The sequence below is a fragment of the Hypanus sabinus genome, chromosome 11 (genome assembly GCF_030144855.1).
Source record: "Hypanus sabinus isolate sHypSab1 chromosome 11, sHypSab1.hap1, whole genome shotgun sequence".
NCBI lineage: Eukaryota > Metazoa > Chordata > Chondrichthyes > Myliobatiformes > Dasyatidae > Hypanus > Hypanus sabinus.
In genome coordinates, this window is record NC_082716.1 from 64,174,409 (window position 1) to 64,190,904 (window position 16,496).

Consider the following 16,496-nt stretch of genomic DNA (forward strand, 5'->3'; position numbering starts at 1 on the left):
GTGTTGTGGAAAGACAAGAAGGAGAGTGGGGCATCCGTCGCACAGATCACCAGGCCACACTCCCAGCAGCAAACCAGACCAGGCCCAGCCGCAGAGCCTGCTAACCCCAGAGGCAGGGGTGAGGAGACCAACGAACAATGGTGCTTCTACCACCAGCGGAGGGGCGCAGAAGCCCAGCGGTGGGGCGCAGAAGCCCACCGCTGTAGCCCGCCCTGCAAATTCCTGGGAAACGCCAGGGTCAGCCGCCGCTGATGGCTATGGCGGCTGGCCATCCGGATAGCCTCCTGTATGTCTGGGACAAGCAGTCGGGACGCCGCTTTTTGGTCGACACCGGAGCCGAGATCAGCGCCTTACCTCCGACAAGTTACGACACCTAAAACAGAGAACCGGGTCCCACCCTGTGGGCCGCAAACTGCAGCACAGTAAGGACCTCACGCACCCATATGGTGCGGCTACAGTTTGGCTACAGCCGGTTCACGTGGGACTTCACACTGGCCACCATAGCCCAACTGCTCCTGGGAGCGGATTTTTTGCGAGCTCACAGCCTACTGTCGATCTGCCCAGGAAGAGACTGGTCCACGCCGAGACCTTTCAAACATTCTCCCCGGGTGAAGCCCAGTTACCTGCCCCACACCAAGACTCCATCACGCTGTCCGACAACGACTTGACCAGAGTCCTGGCGGATTTCCCATCGGTTCTGGCACCGCAGTTCACGGCAGCCATGCCCAGACGCAGCGTACAGCACCACATCCCGACACAAGGACCACCCCTCCACGCCCGTGCTCGAAGGCTTCCTCCGGACAAGCTCCGGCTGGCGAAGGAGGAGTTCAAGAGGATGGAGGAATTGGGGATCATATGGCGGACCGACAGCCCTTGGGCCTCCCCCTTGCACATGGTGCCCAAAGCAACAGGGAGCTGGAGACCATGCGGCGACTACCGCAGGCTGAACGAGGCTACAACACCAGACCGCTACCCTGTGCTGCACATTCAGGACTTTGCAGCAAACCTGCATGGCACACGGATCTTCTCCAAGGTAGACCTCGTCCGGGGATACCATCAAATCCCAATGCATCCAGATGACGTTCCCAAAACGGCACTCATCACCCCTTTCGGCCTTTTCAAGTTCCTTCGCATGTCGTTCAGCTTAAAGAATGCCACACAGATGTTTCAGCGGTTAATGGACGTGGTGGGACATGACCTGGACTTCGCTTTCATCTATTTGGACGACATCCTCATAGTCAGCAGCAGTCACCAGGAGCATCTGTCCCACCTCCGTCAACTCGATGCCCGACTGAGTGAATACGACCTGACAATCAACCCGGCCAAATGCCAGTTTGTGGTTGACACCATCGACTTCCTGGGCCACAGGATTACTAAAGACAGGGCAACCCCTCTGCCCGCCAAGGTAGACGCGGTCCGCCATTTCCCCTGACCCAACACAATCAAAGGCCTTCAGGAATTTGTGGGTATGGTGAATTTCTACCACCCTTCAGCTGCCTGAATCATGCGCCCCTTGTTTGCCCTGATGTCAGGTAAGGGCAAGGACATTACCTGGAATGAGGAGTCCGCCGCCGTTTTCATTAAAACCAAAGAAGCCTTAGCAAATGCCACGATGTTAGTGCACCCAGAACGGACGTCCCTACCACCCTCACAGTGGAAGCATTCAACACGGCAGTCAGTGGAGTACTGGAACAACTCATCGCTGGCAACCCCTGGCGTTTTACAGCAAACACCTACGATCACCTGAGCTCAAATAGAGTGCTTTTGACCGGGAACTGTTGGCGCTATACCTGGCAATCCAGCATTTCAGGTACTTCTTAGAAGGTAGGCCCTTCACCGCGTTCACGGACCACAAACCGCTTACCTTTGCGTTCATGAAAGCATCCGACCCCTGATCGTCACGCCAGCAGCGACATCTGTCCTACATCTCCGAATACATGACGGATGTCTGGTATGTCTCGGGAAAGGACAATGTCGTGGCAGACGCCCTCTCCCGCCCTAACATCCAAGCCCTGTCCCGGGGGTAGACTATGAAGCACTGGCGGAGGCGCAGCAGGCAGATGAGGAGATCCCTAGTTACAGGACTGCAGTCTCCGATTTGCAGCTCCAGGACTGCAGCTCCCCGTAGGCCCAGGTGAGAGGACCCTACTCTGTGATGTCGCCACTGGCCAACCCCGCCCCGTTGTTCCGACAGCCTGGAGGCGGCGCGTTTTCAACTCCATTCACAACTTAGCGCACCCCTCCATCAGGACAAGCGTCCGGATGGTAGCCAACAGGTTCATTTGGCACGGACTCCGCAAGCAGTTCAGTGAATGGGCCAGAACGTGCATGCACTGCCAAACAACCAAGGTGCAGCGACACATCAAAGCTCTGCCGCAGCAATTCCACCCCACCCGCCCACATTTTGACCACATTCATGTGTATATCGTGGGTCCCCTGCCAGTGTCACAAGGAGCGCGGCACCTCCTAACTATCGTGGACCGGTTCACAAGGTGGCCAGAGGCAGAACCGCTCACCGACACCACCTCTGAATCTTACGCCCGGGCACTCATTGCCACCTGGGTATCTCGCTTTGGTGCACCGGCCCACATTACTTCCGACAGAGGCGCCCAGTTCACCTCCAGCCTGTGGTCAGCTATGGCCAGCCTTTTGGGGACACAGCTGCACCACACAACTGCCAAACACTCACAATCGAACGGACTGGTGGAGCGTTTCCACCATCACCTGAAGTCGGCTCTCATGGCCCGCCTCAAAGGGCCTAACTGGGTGGACGAGTTTCCCTGGGTCCTGCTCAAAATCTGCACAGCGCCCAAAAAGGATCTGCACACCTCGTCGGCCGAGTTGGTGTATCGCGCACCCCTGATCATCCCAGGAGAGTTCATACCAGCCCCAAGGGGGCAAGAGGAAGAACCCGCAGCAGTCCCGGGCAGACTACGTGAGAGGCTCGGTAACCTGGCTCTCATACCCACTTCACAGCATGGGCAGAACCCGACCTGCGTACCTAAAGACCTGCAAATCTGTGTTTGTTTTAGTACGATGGGGGTGGACATCGTAAACCGCTACAGCGGCCCTCCGAGGGGCCGTTTACAGTGATCAGAAACAACAGGTCCACATTCGTGCTGGACACTGGGGGGGAAAGAGGAGGTTTTCATGGTGGATCGACTCAAATCGGCCCATGTGGACTTGGCACAGCCAGTTGAGATTCCGGCACCGCGGCGCAGAGGCAGACCTCCCAAACAGATTCCAACCCAGACTGTGGACATTGGGGGGTGTATCACTGGTCCTGGGGGGGTGGGGTTTATGTGGCGACCCACTTCCCAGCGCGCGCCGGTATTGAGGCAGGGCCCAAAGAGGGCACCAAGCCTGCTTCACCAGCAAGGGGAAAAGCCCAAGGCCGAGAAGTTTGAATAAACCTCTTTTGTAACTGCAGCTCACTGACTCCGTGTCTGTGTGTAGCATACCGCTACAAAAGTACTTATTGAATACCTGCCATTAATTGCTCATATTATTTTTTCCATCTTAGATTCAAAGGAAGCCATGTCTACTTTGTGGTGCTATTTTTAACATTCATATATTTTCTGTTATTTCCAACTTCTGCTTTTTACTCTCTTTATCAATCATTTCATCAGATTTTGCTTATTTCTAAATTTCAACCAATCCTCCAAATTGATGGTTCTGGTTGGTAAGTAGTTGTATTATCTAAGTGGCACCTGGATAAAAGATTAGCCACGACTTTACTGGATGATAGATCTGGCTTCAGGGACCACGTTGGCCAACTCCTCCCATTTCCCAGGTACTTCTGAAATATTTCTGCGGACGTTTGACGTGGGACTACTTGCCATCATTTAACATCAGTTTTGACTATCAGATTACAAATTAACCCTGGCACACAACTCAAGGTGAGATCTAAAATAACTGGTTCCTAGTTGGTTCCAGGAAACTAATACAAATGTATCTCACAAACTACTTTTCCAGTTGTATTTAATACAGAGTGGAAAACAATACCTCCACAATTATTGACATCATCTGTGGAACAGCTTCCTTATCCAAATCGCACTCTTGTTTGCCAACAAATATCTTTCAATAGCAAGACATAGCAAGGCAAAGAAGCCAAATTTGGTAGAAAATGCCCTGACAAAATCTGTATTAAAATGTAGAAAAAGTATTTCAGGATGTAAATTGTATACATTTCTCTGACATTAAATTTGACTTTTGAACCTTTGAATTAATCATGACCAATAAATATATGCAATGGAAAGGTCATAATGTCCACCATGATTTTAGGAAAGTTACAGTATTACTTTTCCTCATTTTATCCCTGTCTGATGATATTCAAAGTTTCTTGATCATAATGATATTTCATTGTGCATAACTAGGATGTAATGTTGAGCATGTTGTGATGAATAGTGAAATATGCAAAGAAAAATACAGAAAATATTTTGAAAAATAGTATGGAAGATTTTTTTAGAACTCTAATAATGAAGATCCCAAATAAGTTCTCAAGGTTCTCCAAGGAGTAGATTAAATTCTACAATATACTATATATTCTGCTGTGACTTCAGTCATGGAAATACCTGGTTAAAATCAAGTCTTTGAAGTAATATTCATTTAGACCAAGGGTTCCCAACCTTTTTTATGCCATGGACCAATACCATTAAGCAAGAAGTCCATGGACCCCATGTTGGGAGCCCCTGCATTTTAGAGAAATGACTGAAGACACAAGCCTGTCACTAAGACCATAACACACAGGAATAGAATTAGGCCATTCGACCCATTGAGTCTGCTTGGCCAATCTATCATGGCTGATTTATTATTCCCCTCAATCCCAATCTACTGTAACCTTTGAATACTCTGACTAATCAAGAACCTATCAACCTCTGCTTTAAATGTATCCAATGATTTGGCCTCCACAGCTGTCTATGGCAATGAATTCCACAGATTCACCAACCACTGGCTAAAGAAATACCTCCTCATCTCTGTACTAAAGGGATGTCCTTGTATTCTGTGGCTGTACCCTCTGGCACTAAACTCTCCCACTATAGGAAACATCCTCTCCACATCCACCCTATCCAAGTCTTCCATTAAATTCCAACTTCTATCAAGAATTTCAACAGCCACTGTTCAAAGAATTTTCAGTGATCAGTCATACTGAAGGTCATGAAAATGAAGTCTTTATTTGATTTATAATTAAATAACTTATAGCCTCATGAAGTTGTTTAGATAATCCACCAGAAATTAAGTTATATTTGTTAATAACAAAATATAATTTCTTTCTTGTGAGCAGTTTTGAAATAGGAGGCTACTTGGTTGAAATCACAATAAATCCATAGAACACTGGCACAGGCAAACAAGCATACATCATAATTACAGAAGTAATATTATAGACAAAGTTCTCTTGTTCTTCATTAAAGCCAACACTGCCTCCTTTACCATCTATAATACTTGTCAATAGATGAGGTTTGTTTCCTATTAATTTTTTTGCAATTTGAGCAAGCACAAGTTATTTCAAAACAATACTCCACGGTAATTTAAAATAATGCTAGACAGTCCAGAAATATTCAATTTGAAACTAATCTCACAGTGAACAACACTAATGGGAATTAAGCTTTTTGTAATTATGTTAACAAGATTACAAACAAAATTCAATTCATACTAAATGAAGGAATTTCAGCTTAATTAATAACATACTAAAAAGAACAGTTGCAGTGGCCCAGTGAAGTATAACCTCTACAAAGTATCACTCCCACTCTGCCCCACCCCTCAGTTGCCTAGCATTCAGGATAAGAAAAAGTTTAGAAAATGCTTCACCAATTCTTGAAAGTAGTGGTGGTCTGTTAAAACAAATCAACAAACTTTAAAATAATTTTTCCAGTCGCAGAATCAGTCAGCAGTTATTCAAGAACTTACCTCTTGCCACAAATGCTTGTTTGTTGCAAATATTTTTTTTACATTGATCATTTTTGTTTTCTGCTTCTCTCTAACTTCCATTGGCTAGCAAACTATTCACTCTGACATACCACAACTCTACAATTTTTACTCTAACCCTACAAGTTTATCTTCAGTCCTGTTTCCTCTTAATTGCTTGGAATAAATATCCCATGATATCTCAATCAATATCACAAAAAACTGATCATTTCATTTTGCAGGAACTTGTGATGCACAATTGGTTGCTGCATTTCTAAAATTATAGCAGTGACAACACATTTGCTCTGAACAGATCATATAAAATGCAGTTTTTTAAAAATAAAGGGCCTCCAATCAGTAGCTCCATTGTAAACCTTTACCAGTACCTACATAATGAAGGGAATTACAATTGGATAAGGTACTCAGGATGCTACTTGTTCAAAGAAAAGTAGTTGCTTAGATATTAAATCTCTCCTAAAGAGAAGTACAAACCCTGCACTGGTAATTCCTCTGCTACTAATATTGATCAGAGATAGTTATCAAGAGTGCTGCATACATAGGGTACTTAGCATTGCCAAAGATCCCTCCTATCTGTCCAACAATCTCTTTGATCCCCTACTATCAAGACAGGATATACCATAGCATTGTGACAAAGGCTGTTAGGATGGGAAACGGCTTCTTCCCCCAGGCCGTGAGACTACTGAACTCCTTGCCATGCCCCAGATCTCATCACTTATGAAGCACCAGTAATGATATACAGTTTATTTTTTGACATGTGTCATAAATGAGCCTTCTGCTAAATGTCAGTCTTCTGGAACATATTTTATTATTTTTAAAAATTTATTTGTGGTAATGTTACTTTATATGAGTTGTATGTAACGTGTTGCACATCTCGGTCCAGAAGAATGTTGTTTCCTTTGGTGGTATACACGTATACGGTTGAATGAAAATAAACTTGAAACACTGATGCTAGGCTAAATGATGGAGTTTCTAGTTTTCTCTCACTTCATTGAATTGTGGGATTATACTTGCCACTCTCCAGTCCACAGGTACCATACCACAAACTACAGAATTTTGGTAGATGATACTCAATGCACCAACTATTTCATGGCAGCTTCTTTTAATACTCTGCCACTAATCTAGAGACAAAGTAGATAAGAAACTTAATTTCCTAAGTGATCTGGAATAATGGAGACCTCAAAGTTGTACATTATAGCAAAACATGCATCTATTTCTCTTAATCATAAGATAGGAAGTTAGACAAGTGTGTTCCACCATTCAATGGCTGATTTTTTTTTCCAACACCATTCTACCACCTTCTCCCCATTACCCTCATACCAATCAAAAATATATCAACTTCTGCCTTAAATACGCCCAAATGACTTGGCCTCCACAGCCATCTACATCAACAAATTCCATAGATTCACCACCCTCTGGCTTAACAAATTTTTCCTCATATCAGTTTTAAAGCGATATCCCTTAATTCTGAGGCTGTGCCTTTGGATCCTACATTTTCCTACTAATGGAAACATCCTCTCCACATTCACTCTATTGAGGTCTTTCAGTATCTGGTAGGTTTGTACCATCAAGGTTCTCACCTGGATGAGCATTGTTCCAATAGCAAACAAAAAAATTCAAATATCCATGACAAAATAACTTTTTGGATGAATTCCCCATTCTCTTCCTCAAACATTAATTCCTTTCATCACGAGTGTACAGTAACCACAAATTGTATCATTATAACCATTCATTAATGGTCCTTTGATGGCATCCCTCAAAATGTACCTTCAATGTCATCCAGGACACCCAATAAGTCCCACAACCATCTTTGCCTGGAAATATTGCTATTTTTCCATCAAAAATCTTGCATCTCAAAACCAATCAACAATGTGAGAGCACTTTGACTTGAAGAACTGCAGCACTTCAAGGCAAAGGCTCTTCAGCTCATTTTAAAGGATGATTGTGGGTGGATACAAAATACTGGCCTTGCTACCAAATGCACTTCTATTGATGAATAAAGTAATTCACTATAAAGCTTACTATGAAAACTAAAGTAAAAATCCTTTAAAAAAGTATCAGATTAAAGACCCACACAAAATTGAATATGTGATAAGGTTTCCAGCTAAAATGTTCGGTAATATATATAAATAACATACTATTATTGAAGAATGACTGTTTAGTTATAAACTGGCATCTATTGTGGTTACTGTTGTGATGCATTTCTTCTGAAGTTAAAATAAAATGTAAATAAAAACATTAGTATCACAATACAGTAATGAATGACAAAATTGCTAGCAACACCCAGATCCAGCTGCATTCCATGTCCAGAAAAAACACGGGGTTAATGTTTCAGGTTGATGACCTATAATCAAAATTATAAAACACCACACTTGAAAAATTATAAAACCGAGCAGCACATTCAAGAAAATAAAGATTGGCGAAGAAATAAAATATTTGGCACAGGACGTGTGGTAATTACTGCCAAAACTAATTAGGGTCAAGGCAATATTCCTGAGTAATGAAAGTAATCATGCAAAAGATCTGTCTAGAGAACACATGAATGACAGACAAAAACAAGAATGTGGAAAGAAACAAGGAAAATCTGATGAGTGGAAGGTGCAGAAATCAGGTAAATACTTGGCCATGATGTAACTGATTTGGTTGTGAATATACATTACAAAATTAGCAAGGTTGTTGATTACACTAAATCAGAGGATCTTGTTGATAGCGAATCAAGTTACAATGAATTTTGAAGAGAGTCTGATCAGTAATAGGGAGATGGGCTAAGGAATGGCAGATGGTTTTCGACTTAGGTAAGTGTGAGGCAATGCACTTTGGACATTCAAACCAGGGTAGGCAAGGCACTGACAAATGTTACAGAATAGAGTGACTTGGAAGTACAACTGCACAGTTTGCAGAAAGTGGCCATGCAAGTAGATTGGGAGGTGAAGGAGGCCATTAGAATGCTGACCTTTATTAGACAAGATATTGAGTTTAAGAGTAGGGATATTATGTTCCAGTTATATAAATTATTGGTGAGACTATACTTGGAGGACTATGTATTGTGTAAGAGTTATCATTTTGTAATAGGAAAGACATAGTCAAGCTGGAGAGGTTGAAGAAATTTACAAGGCTAGTGCCTGGATTAGACAGCATGAGATACAGGGAGAGGTTGGCCATGCTAGATCTTTATTCTTTGAAGTGAAGACGACTGAAAAGTACCTCACAAGTGTTTATAAAATAATGAGGGGTATGGATAAGGTGGAGGATCATGTTCTTTTCTTCCCTCCTCCCCAAGAGTTGGGGATTGCAAAACTAGAGGGCACAGATACAAGGTAAAAGGGTAGAGATTTGGAAGAGACCTGAGAGTTAAATTCTTTAGACAAAGGATAGTGAGTGTATGGAATGAACTGCCAAAGAAAGTGGTCGAAACTGGTACAATTGCAACTTTTAAGAGTCATTTAGATTGATACATGGAGGGAACTTGGTACTTGGAGAGTTATGGACCAAATGAAGACATTTGTGACTAGCTGTTGTTGGCATGGATCAGTAGCACCGAAAGGCCTATTTCTGCTCTGTATTACTCTATGACTTTACAACATTATAATACTGCACCCAACATTTTAGTTCATGTATTGCAAACTTGGTGAACAAATGCAGCCAATTTTCTGAATATTATAAAGACTTGTACTTAGACAGTGCTTTGGATTCCTACAGGTCGCAAAACAGTATACCCTCTGTTGAAAAATAATACATGTAGCAGCTAGCAAATTTTAACAAATAGATTGAGGGATGAAACAGAAGCAATAAAAGGAAATGCAGACCTGGAAGACCAAAGTTAAAAAGAGAAAATGCTGGGAATGGAGACATAAGAGATTGTAGACATTGGAATCTGGAGCAGCACACAAAGTGCTATAAGACCTTAACAGGTCAGTCAGCATCTACGGAGGGATGTGGACAGTCATTGTTTCCTTCTATAGATGTTACTTGACCCAAGGAATTCCTTCAGTGCTTTATGAAAATGCTGGGAATGTTTAATAGCTCAGGCAGCACCCATGGACAGAGAAATATATTTTTCAAGTTAATAACCTTTCACAGTTGAAGGGTAATTGACAATGGCGAAAACACTTTGTTTTTCTTCAAATAGTACCTGCAACCATTTATGCTCAGCTGAGTACAGATAGATTCTAGGATAAACATCTCATCAAAAACTGGCCCGACTCTGCATCCCTCACTGAGTGCTAGTCTGCATCATCAGGTGAAACTATATAAATGACTCATCTGTATTAGGACTTGAATCCCCAAGCTTCTATTCCATTATTAGAAAGGAATTTGTGATTTAGTCTCGCATCTCCAAGTCAGAACAGGCACACCAATTCATTTTAGGATTTTTTTATTATTATTATTATTATTATTATTATCTGAAGTTGCTTCATCTTCAGATTTTTTTTTTGAATCAAGGGTAAAAATAACTTAATTTAATTATTAAAATAAGTCAGTATTAAATAGTGTGGACTCAACACAGGCAAAAAAAAACTTACTTTTTGAGCTCTAGTGCTCCAGGTATGAGGTTTTAAACTTATCTTGCATGTTTCCATTAAGAATGTAACTTTACTCTAAAATAGTGAAGCTACCATGGGAATTGAGCTTTACTGACCACCAACTATCAGCTGCCTGAGATACAATCCAAGATTGTAAATTAACCTCCTGTTGTGGTCAACTCCTTGGACTCATTCCAGTGCTGCTGATCACATTCTGCCAGGAACACCTTTTAATCATTTTGCTGTCCTTTCCACATTTAATATGCATCTTCCTCTAGAATTTTCAATAAATCAAATCTAAAATTTATGCTTATTTAGAGTGAAAAATGTTTGTGTTATTAACCAAAATGAATATACAAGAAACTACTGATTATTATCTGCTGCCATACAACCGCTGTACTGGCATCTACCCAAAAACTGCCTGGGGCAATTATATGGGTGTCCTATTGGCCAGAAGTAGGATAATTCCAAAAATGTAAACTATCGCCCAAAATTATTATTTTCTAAATTACTATTCAAAATGATAAAGTTGCCAAAGGATCAATAAACTTATTATAATTACTTGGGCTTCTGTACATTTGTGTAACATACTGCAAATCTGAATCTCATCGCTAAAAAATATACTTTGGTTTAAATGCAAGTCAAATGCTCACCTTTGAATTCCTGCCAGTAGTTCTTTCACAGCAGGCACCAACTTCTGCAGGCTCTGAAATGCTTCCTCAGGAAGTGGCAGCTTGCTGTCTATTTCAACAGCAAATGAGTTGTAAGGAAGGTTAAAGGTTGCAAAAATAAGTGAACTAGGGAAAAAGATTTAAAAAAATTAATTTCGTGCATTCTCACACAAGTCGTAAAATTGCTAATGTAATGGCACACAGTATTCATTTATTATAAATATATATTGAGAATTTCTCATTCCACTGATTGCTGGTTCTTGCATTCCAATTTAGTAGCCCATCTTTGTGCTTGTCAGTAAGTTGATGTTAATGTCTGGTTATCATTTCATAAATTTCACACAAAGACAACACTCAAATTTAACAATGATATAACATAGCCTTTTCAAAGTCAAGTTAGGGACTCAATTACAAGGAAATCTGCAGATGCTGGAAATTCAAGCAACATACACAAAATGCTGGTGGAATGCAGCAAGCCAGGCAGCATCTACAGGATGAAAGGTCTCAGCCCGAAACGTCGACTGTACTTCTTCCTATAGATGCTGCCTGGCCTGCTACATTCCACCAGCATGTTGTGGGTGTTGTTAGGGACTCAATTTCTAGTTTTCTCTGGTTCAGTCAACAATTGCAGTATTATTGTATTGCAAAGAACAAAAATTACTGGCTTACCATATCAAAAATACACATAATATTGTCTAATACATCACTACTGAATGTATATTTGCACCTGTATTTGGTTATTATATTCCAGACATTCTCAAAGGTAGCCCAGATTTGCTGACTTTTTTTCACAACTTGAGAGTTTTCCATCTCTGACACTGGGTCACTGGTGTTGCAGCTGAATGGGAGCAGAGTTATATTTCTCTCTGGATCAGGATGCAATGGTGACTGAGCTGAAACGTCTGCCATTTCCAATAACTTCTTTGATGTTTGCAAACTCTCTGAATTTGGCTCAATTTTCATATCACTCTTAAAGATACAAGGGAAGAAAAATGGTTACATATAAAGACATTAATGTGTTTTTAATCTATTCAATATACGTATACTGTAACCTATTTATTTATTTATTATTTTTTTTCTATATTATGTATTGTATTGAACTGCTACTGCTAAGTTGACAAATTTCACAACACATGACGGTGATAATAAACTTGATTCTGATTCTGTTTTTTCTTCCCCACATCTGGAAGAACATGGACCCCTCTGTCTAGACATTGATCACTGGATATCAGCACAGAAACAGGTTTTTTGGCCCACTGAAAACACCCTGAACATCAAGCACAGACTATACCTATACCATTTAATTCTCCTTGCATTCCCATCAACTCCCTCCACTTTCTACCACTCAAGGGTATAGTAGGAATAGCTTACACGATCAACTAACCCACACGTCTTTGTACTGTGGGAGGAAACCAGAACACTGGAGGAAACCCATGTATTTAGAGCAGGGATTCCCAGCCTGGGGTCCATGGACTCTTTGGTTAATGGGAGGGGTCCACGGCATAAGACATGTTGGGAACACCTAACTTAAGAGTGAGAATGTGCAAACACTGTAAAAATACCACAGGTTGCCAGGATTGAACCTTAATCACTAGACCTGTGAGGTAGCAATTCTACAGATGTGCAACCCAATATACATCTTAGGTTTAGGAAGTTTTACAATTCAAATATTAATGATATCACATTCGTAATATATGGAAACCTAGTTGCCAATTAGGCCACAGCAAAATCCTACAAATCAGCACTAACAACTATAAAATTTGTTGCTGGTAACAATGACTGAACATACATATTAGATCAAACAGTAGGAAATTTAAAAAGTGTCTCTGCTTTGAATAGTACCGTAGGATCTCTATTAAAGGTCTAAGACCTGTAGCCACCTCCCATTCATTGAACAGTCAGCCTACATTACATTTTCCAATGAGGTACAGACAACAACTGAGCAAGATTTATTTATCACATGTACATCAAAACATACAGTGAAGTATGTTGCTTGTGTTAACAACCAACACACCTACTGATGTGCTGAGGGGCAGCCTACAAGTGTCACCACACATTCTGACGCAAACATAGCACGCCCACAACATTCAGCAAAACATAAGTAGCAACAGAACAATAATAGTAAAACAAGCCAACCCCTTCCCTCCCCCCCCCCCCCCCACACACACACACAGACATTCCTCCAACTCCAGGACAGCACCTAGGCCTCCATTCTCCAGCCATCAGGTTTCAACATCTGATTGATCTTTCACATTAATCCCCAGACTAGTTGTTGACAGGACCCTGAACTCAAGGCTCAAACTCTGAGGATGCCAACTGATCACCCCTTATACCTCCTAATGCCTCTTGTTCACACAAAATCTGATCCCAGGACCCACTGACCTGGGACAGCCCGACATCCACAAATGCTCTTTGTGCTCAAAGGCTAGCAACATGGACAAGTGACAAAGTGCGGAGCAGAGGCCTGCACTTTGGAAGTCCTTTGTCACTAGTCCACATTGCTAGATTTTGAGCGTGGAGTGGAGCTCTGACTGCTAACTCCACATTACTATTCCAAAACCTTAACCTGATCTTTATCTTCCCAACATCATTGTTTCTAATCCCTAACCTAACCTCCTAACTCTCTGTTCTATCCAAAAAACCATCCGCATGATCTCAATTAACAACCAAGTCTGAGCCATAATCCTGATGGAGACCACTAATTAGCATCATCTTGACTGGACTGGGAGATGAGAGGGAATTACAAGTCAGCCATGGTCAACGTTTTGAAACTGTATTCTTACTAATACAGCATGACATCATTGCACTGTGAAAACTAAATCCACAATTATTTACCAGAGCTAGGTAACCAAAGCAAAAAACAAATCAGCTTGATTCGCTTTTTGGCCTTCCATCCTTCAGTTTGGAAAAACTTCAATTGATTCAAAATGTTGCTCAAGTATCCATCATGCAATAAACCAATGACTCAATCCTTATGATAATTGCGGGCACCTTATTCTCCAGTAACTCAAACTAAAATGCAGATTTTTTTCATGAAATATTCTCATTTTTAATCCCAAGCATTGTTGCTCAATAATCCCTCTTCCTCAAAACCTTCCTTCCCCTCTGACACAAGCCTCTTCTGGACGGCCAAACACCTTGTCACCCTGGAACTCTCCAAAATCATACACTAAACACTTTTTTTCTTGTTTGGAAATCTCTCCATAATTTTAATTAACTTTCATGCATCTTTGCTAACAAGGCAATATTTGTGTTAAAAGACAGAAAGTAACTATTTAACAGTGAACTCTATCAAGAATTGTAAATAAGATCAAACAAGAGTTTTCTTTCTTTCCCATCTATTTCAGTCACCTTCCCTTTGTTCTGCTCATACCTTTTTCACTCTTCTATCCTAGCCCCCATCTAATCTACATAGCTAATCTTCATTCATCATTCAACTAGGCAGTCTTCTCTCACGCTCAAGATATTTATCCTATTACATACCAATTGCTGCTCCAGTGCATTATTTTCTAACCTCATGACAACCCAGTCCACATAGACACTACTTACTCCTGACTTGGTTCAGAGGCACCTCTCGGCCCCTTCCTTACTCAACTAGTTCATGGGATCACTTGTTCCATCAGCACACTGTTAATTATTACTTGCTGGTTTGCTCAGGGGCTGAATACATTGTGCACTCACATTTGATGAATGCAAAACTATTACATCTGAAATTTGCATTCACAAGTATATTCCTGAAAAAAGCAGCAGGTGATAGATGGAAGTAACTTTGCCAATAAAAAGTCAAAAAAGACAAGCTACCTGCTGTCACATAGAGAATCCTTCTCAGCCATATTGCCTTCCCTTTTCCCAATACTGCAATTTCACAGGTGACAAGCAGGGAACTTAATTGGTATTCAAAGATGCACTTTGGAGTTAATATCCTACTAACATGGTACAGTATATGGAGCTTAGAAAAATAGAGGCCTATGGGTAACCCTAGGTAATTTTTAAAGTAAGTACATGTTCAGCACAGCACTGTGGGCTGAAGGACCTGTACGTATTATGCTGTAGGTTTTCTATGTTTCTGATGGCATAGCTGCAAAGATTTCACTAAATCTGGCACCCTTAATGATTCATGTCAATGTTTTCCCAAAGCAATGTAAACTTTTACCTCCTGTAACAACTGTGCCCGTCTTACATTTAACCTTAACAAAAAATTAGGTGAGATACCTCAGAAATCTTTGTGAGTAATTCATCCAGGACAGCCAAAGATCGGGGGAGTATACCACCATAATCTGATATTGAGGTGAAGGCTTTCAGTATTTTTTTGGACTCTGTCAACATCCAGGTAACAGTGAAGCGGTTATACTTAGGCCTCTTATCTAGAGAAAAAAACCCAAATTAAATCATTGGCAGTAAAAGTTCAAAATCCAAAGTAAATTTTATTATCAGAGTACATATATGTTACAACATAAAACCCCGTGATTCATTCACTGAAGGCATACTTAGCACATCTATAGAATATTAATTGTAAACAGGATCAACGAAATATCAAGTAGATCTTAGAAGACAACAAACTGTGTGAATGCAAGATTAAATAAATAACAATAAATAACAAGCATGAAATAACAAGACAGTCTTTAAGGTGAGATCACTGTTGTAGGAACAGCTCAATAGATGAGTGCAGTTATCATTTATTCAAGAGCCTGATGGCTTAAGAATAGTAACTATTCTTGAACCTGGTGGTGCGAGTCCTGAGGCACTTGTACCTTCCAACTGATGGCAGCAGCTAGAAAAGGGCATGGCCTAGGTGAAGACCTTGACAATGGATGCTACCTCCCTCCCTTCAAAATAATGTTAACACTGTGAACTAACTGTAGGAAGAAACTGAAGTGTTGCTGTCACTCAGTTATGAGCTCAAATTTTATGCCACCAGATTTGCAACTGTGCAGGCAAGCTATAAGAAGTTTCAGCTGTTTGGCATGACGTGCTGAAATTATTATTGATAAGCTGCCCAATTATGAACAGTTTAAGGGACTGTATCACACAAAGAAGTACAAAGAATTGATATCTCTCATAGCACTACTCGACAAAGCACTAATTTATTATAGCCTTCCAGTCTGAACTCTAATAAGTAACCCCTATTTTTTTTTTAAAGTCCACTTGGGCTCTATACTGCTGTCAGAAATCAAGTATCAGGGACCTGAAGTGAAACCCTGCCCTTCCTGTCACTACTGCATTTTTGTCAAGAGGCAGCAAAACACTAGCAAGAGGGGACGTAATGAAGTTCCAGAGAAAGTTCCTGAAGCCTTTTTGAAAAAGATAGTGTCGAGAGGTCCTTTACTTACTGGAGCCCAGGACACCCACTTGGCCCTTAGTCAAGCTGCACTGAGAGGAG

The 16,496-nt window shown here is 41.4% G+C and overlaps 1 protein-coding gene across 3 annotated transcripts in view; it reads right to left on the reverse strand.

The window, feature by feature from the left end:
* The window catches only part of swt1 (SWT1 RNA endoribonuclease homolog), a 172,082-nt gene that overhangs the window by 43,105 nt on the left and 112,481 nt on the right, over positions 1-16,496 (reverse strand). For 2 of the 3 annotated variants that reach the window (XM_059984507.1, XM_059984508.1), the window contains 3 exons: positions 15,329-15,480; positions 11,844-12,085; positions 11,099-11,242 (listed from right to left, as the gene is read on the reverse strand). In XM_059984507.1, coding sequence (XP_059840490.1) covers positions 11,099-11,242; positions 11,844-12,085; positions 15,329-15,480 — 538 coding nt within the window. Of the gene's footprint in view, positions 1-3,814; positions 4,142-11,098; positions 11,243-11,843; positions 12,086-15,328; positions 15,481-16,496 lie in introns of those variants that run through there. The other variant, XM_059984509.1, reaches the window with a different exon arrangement.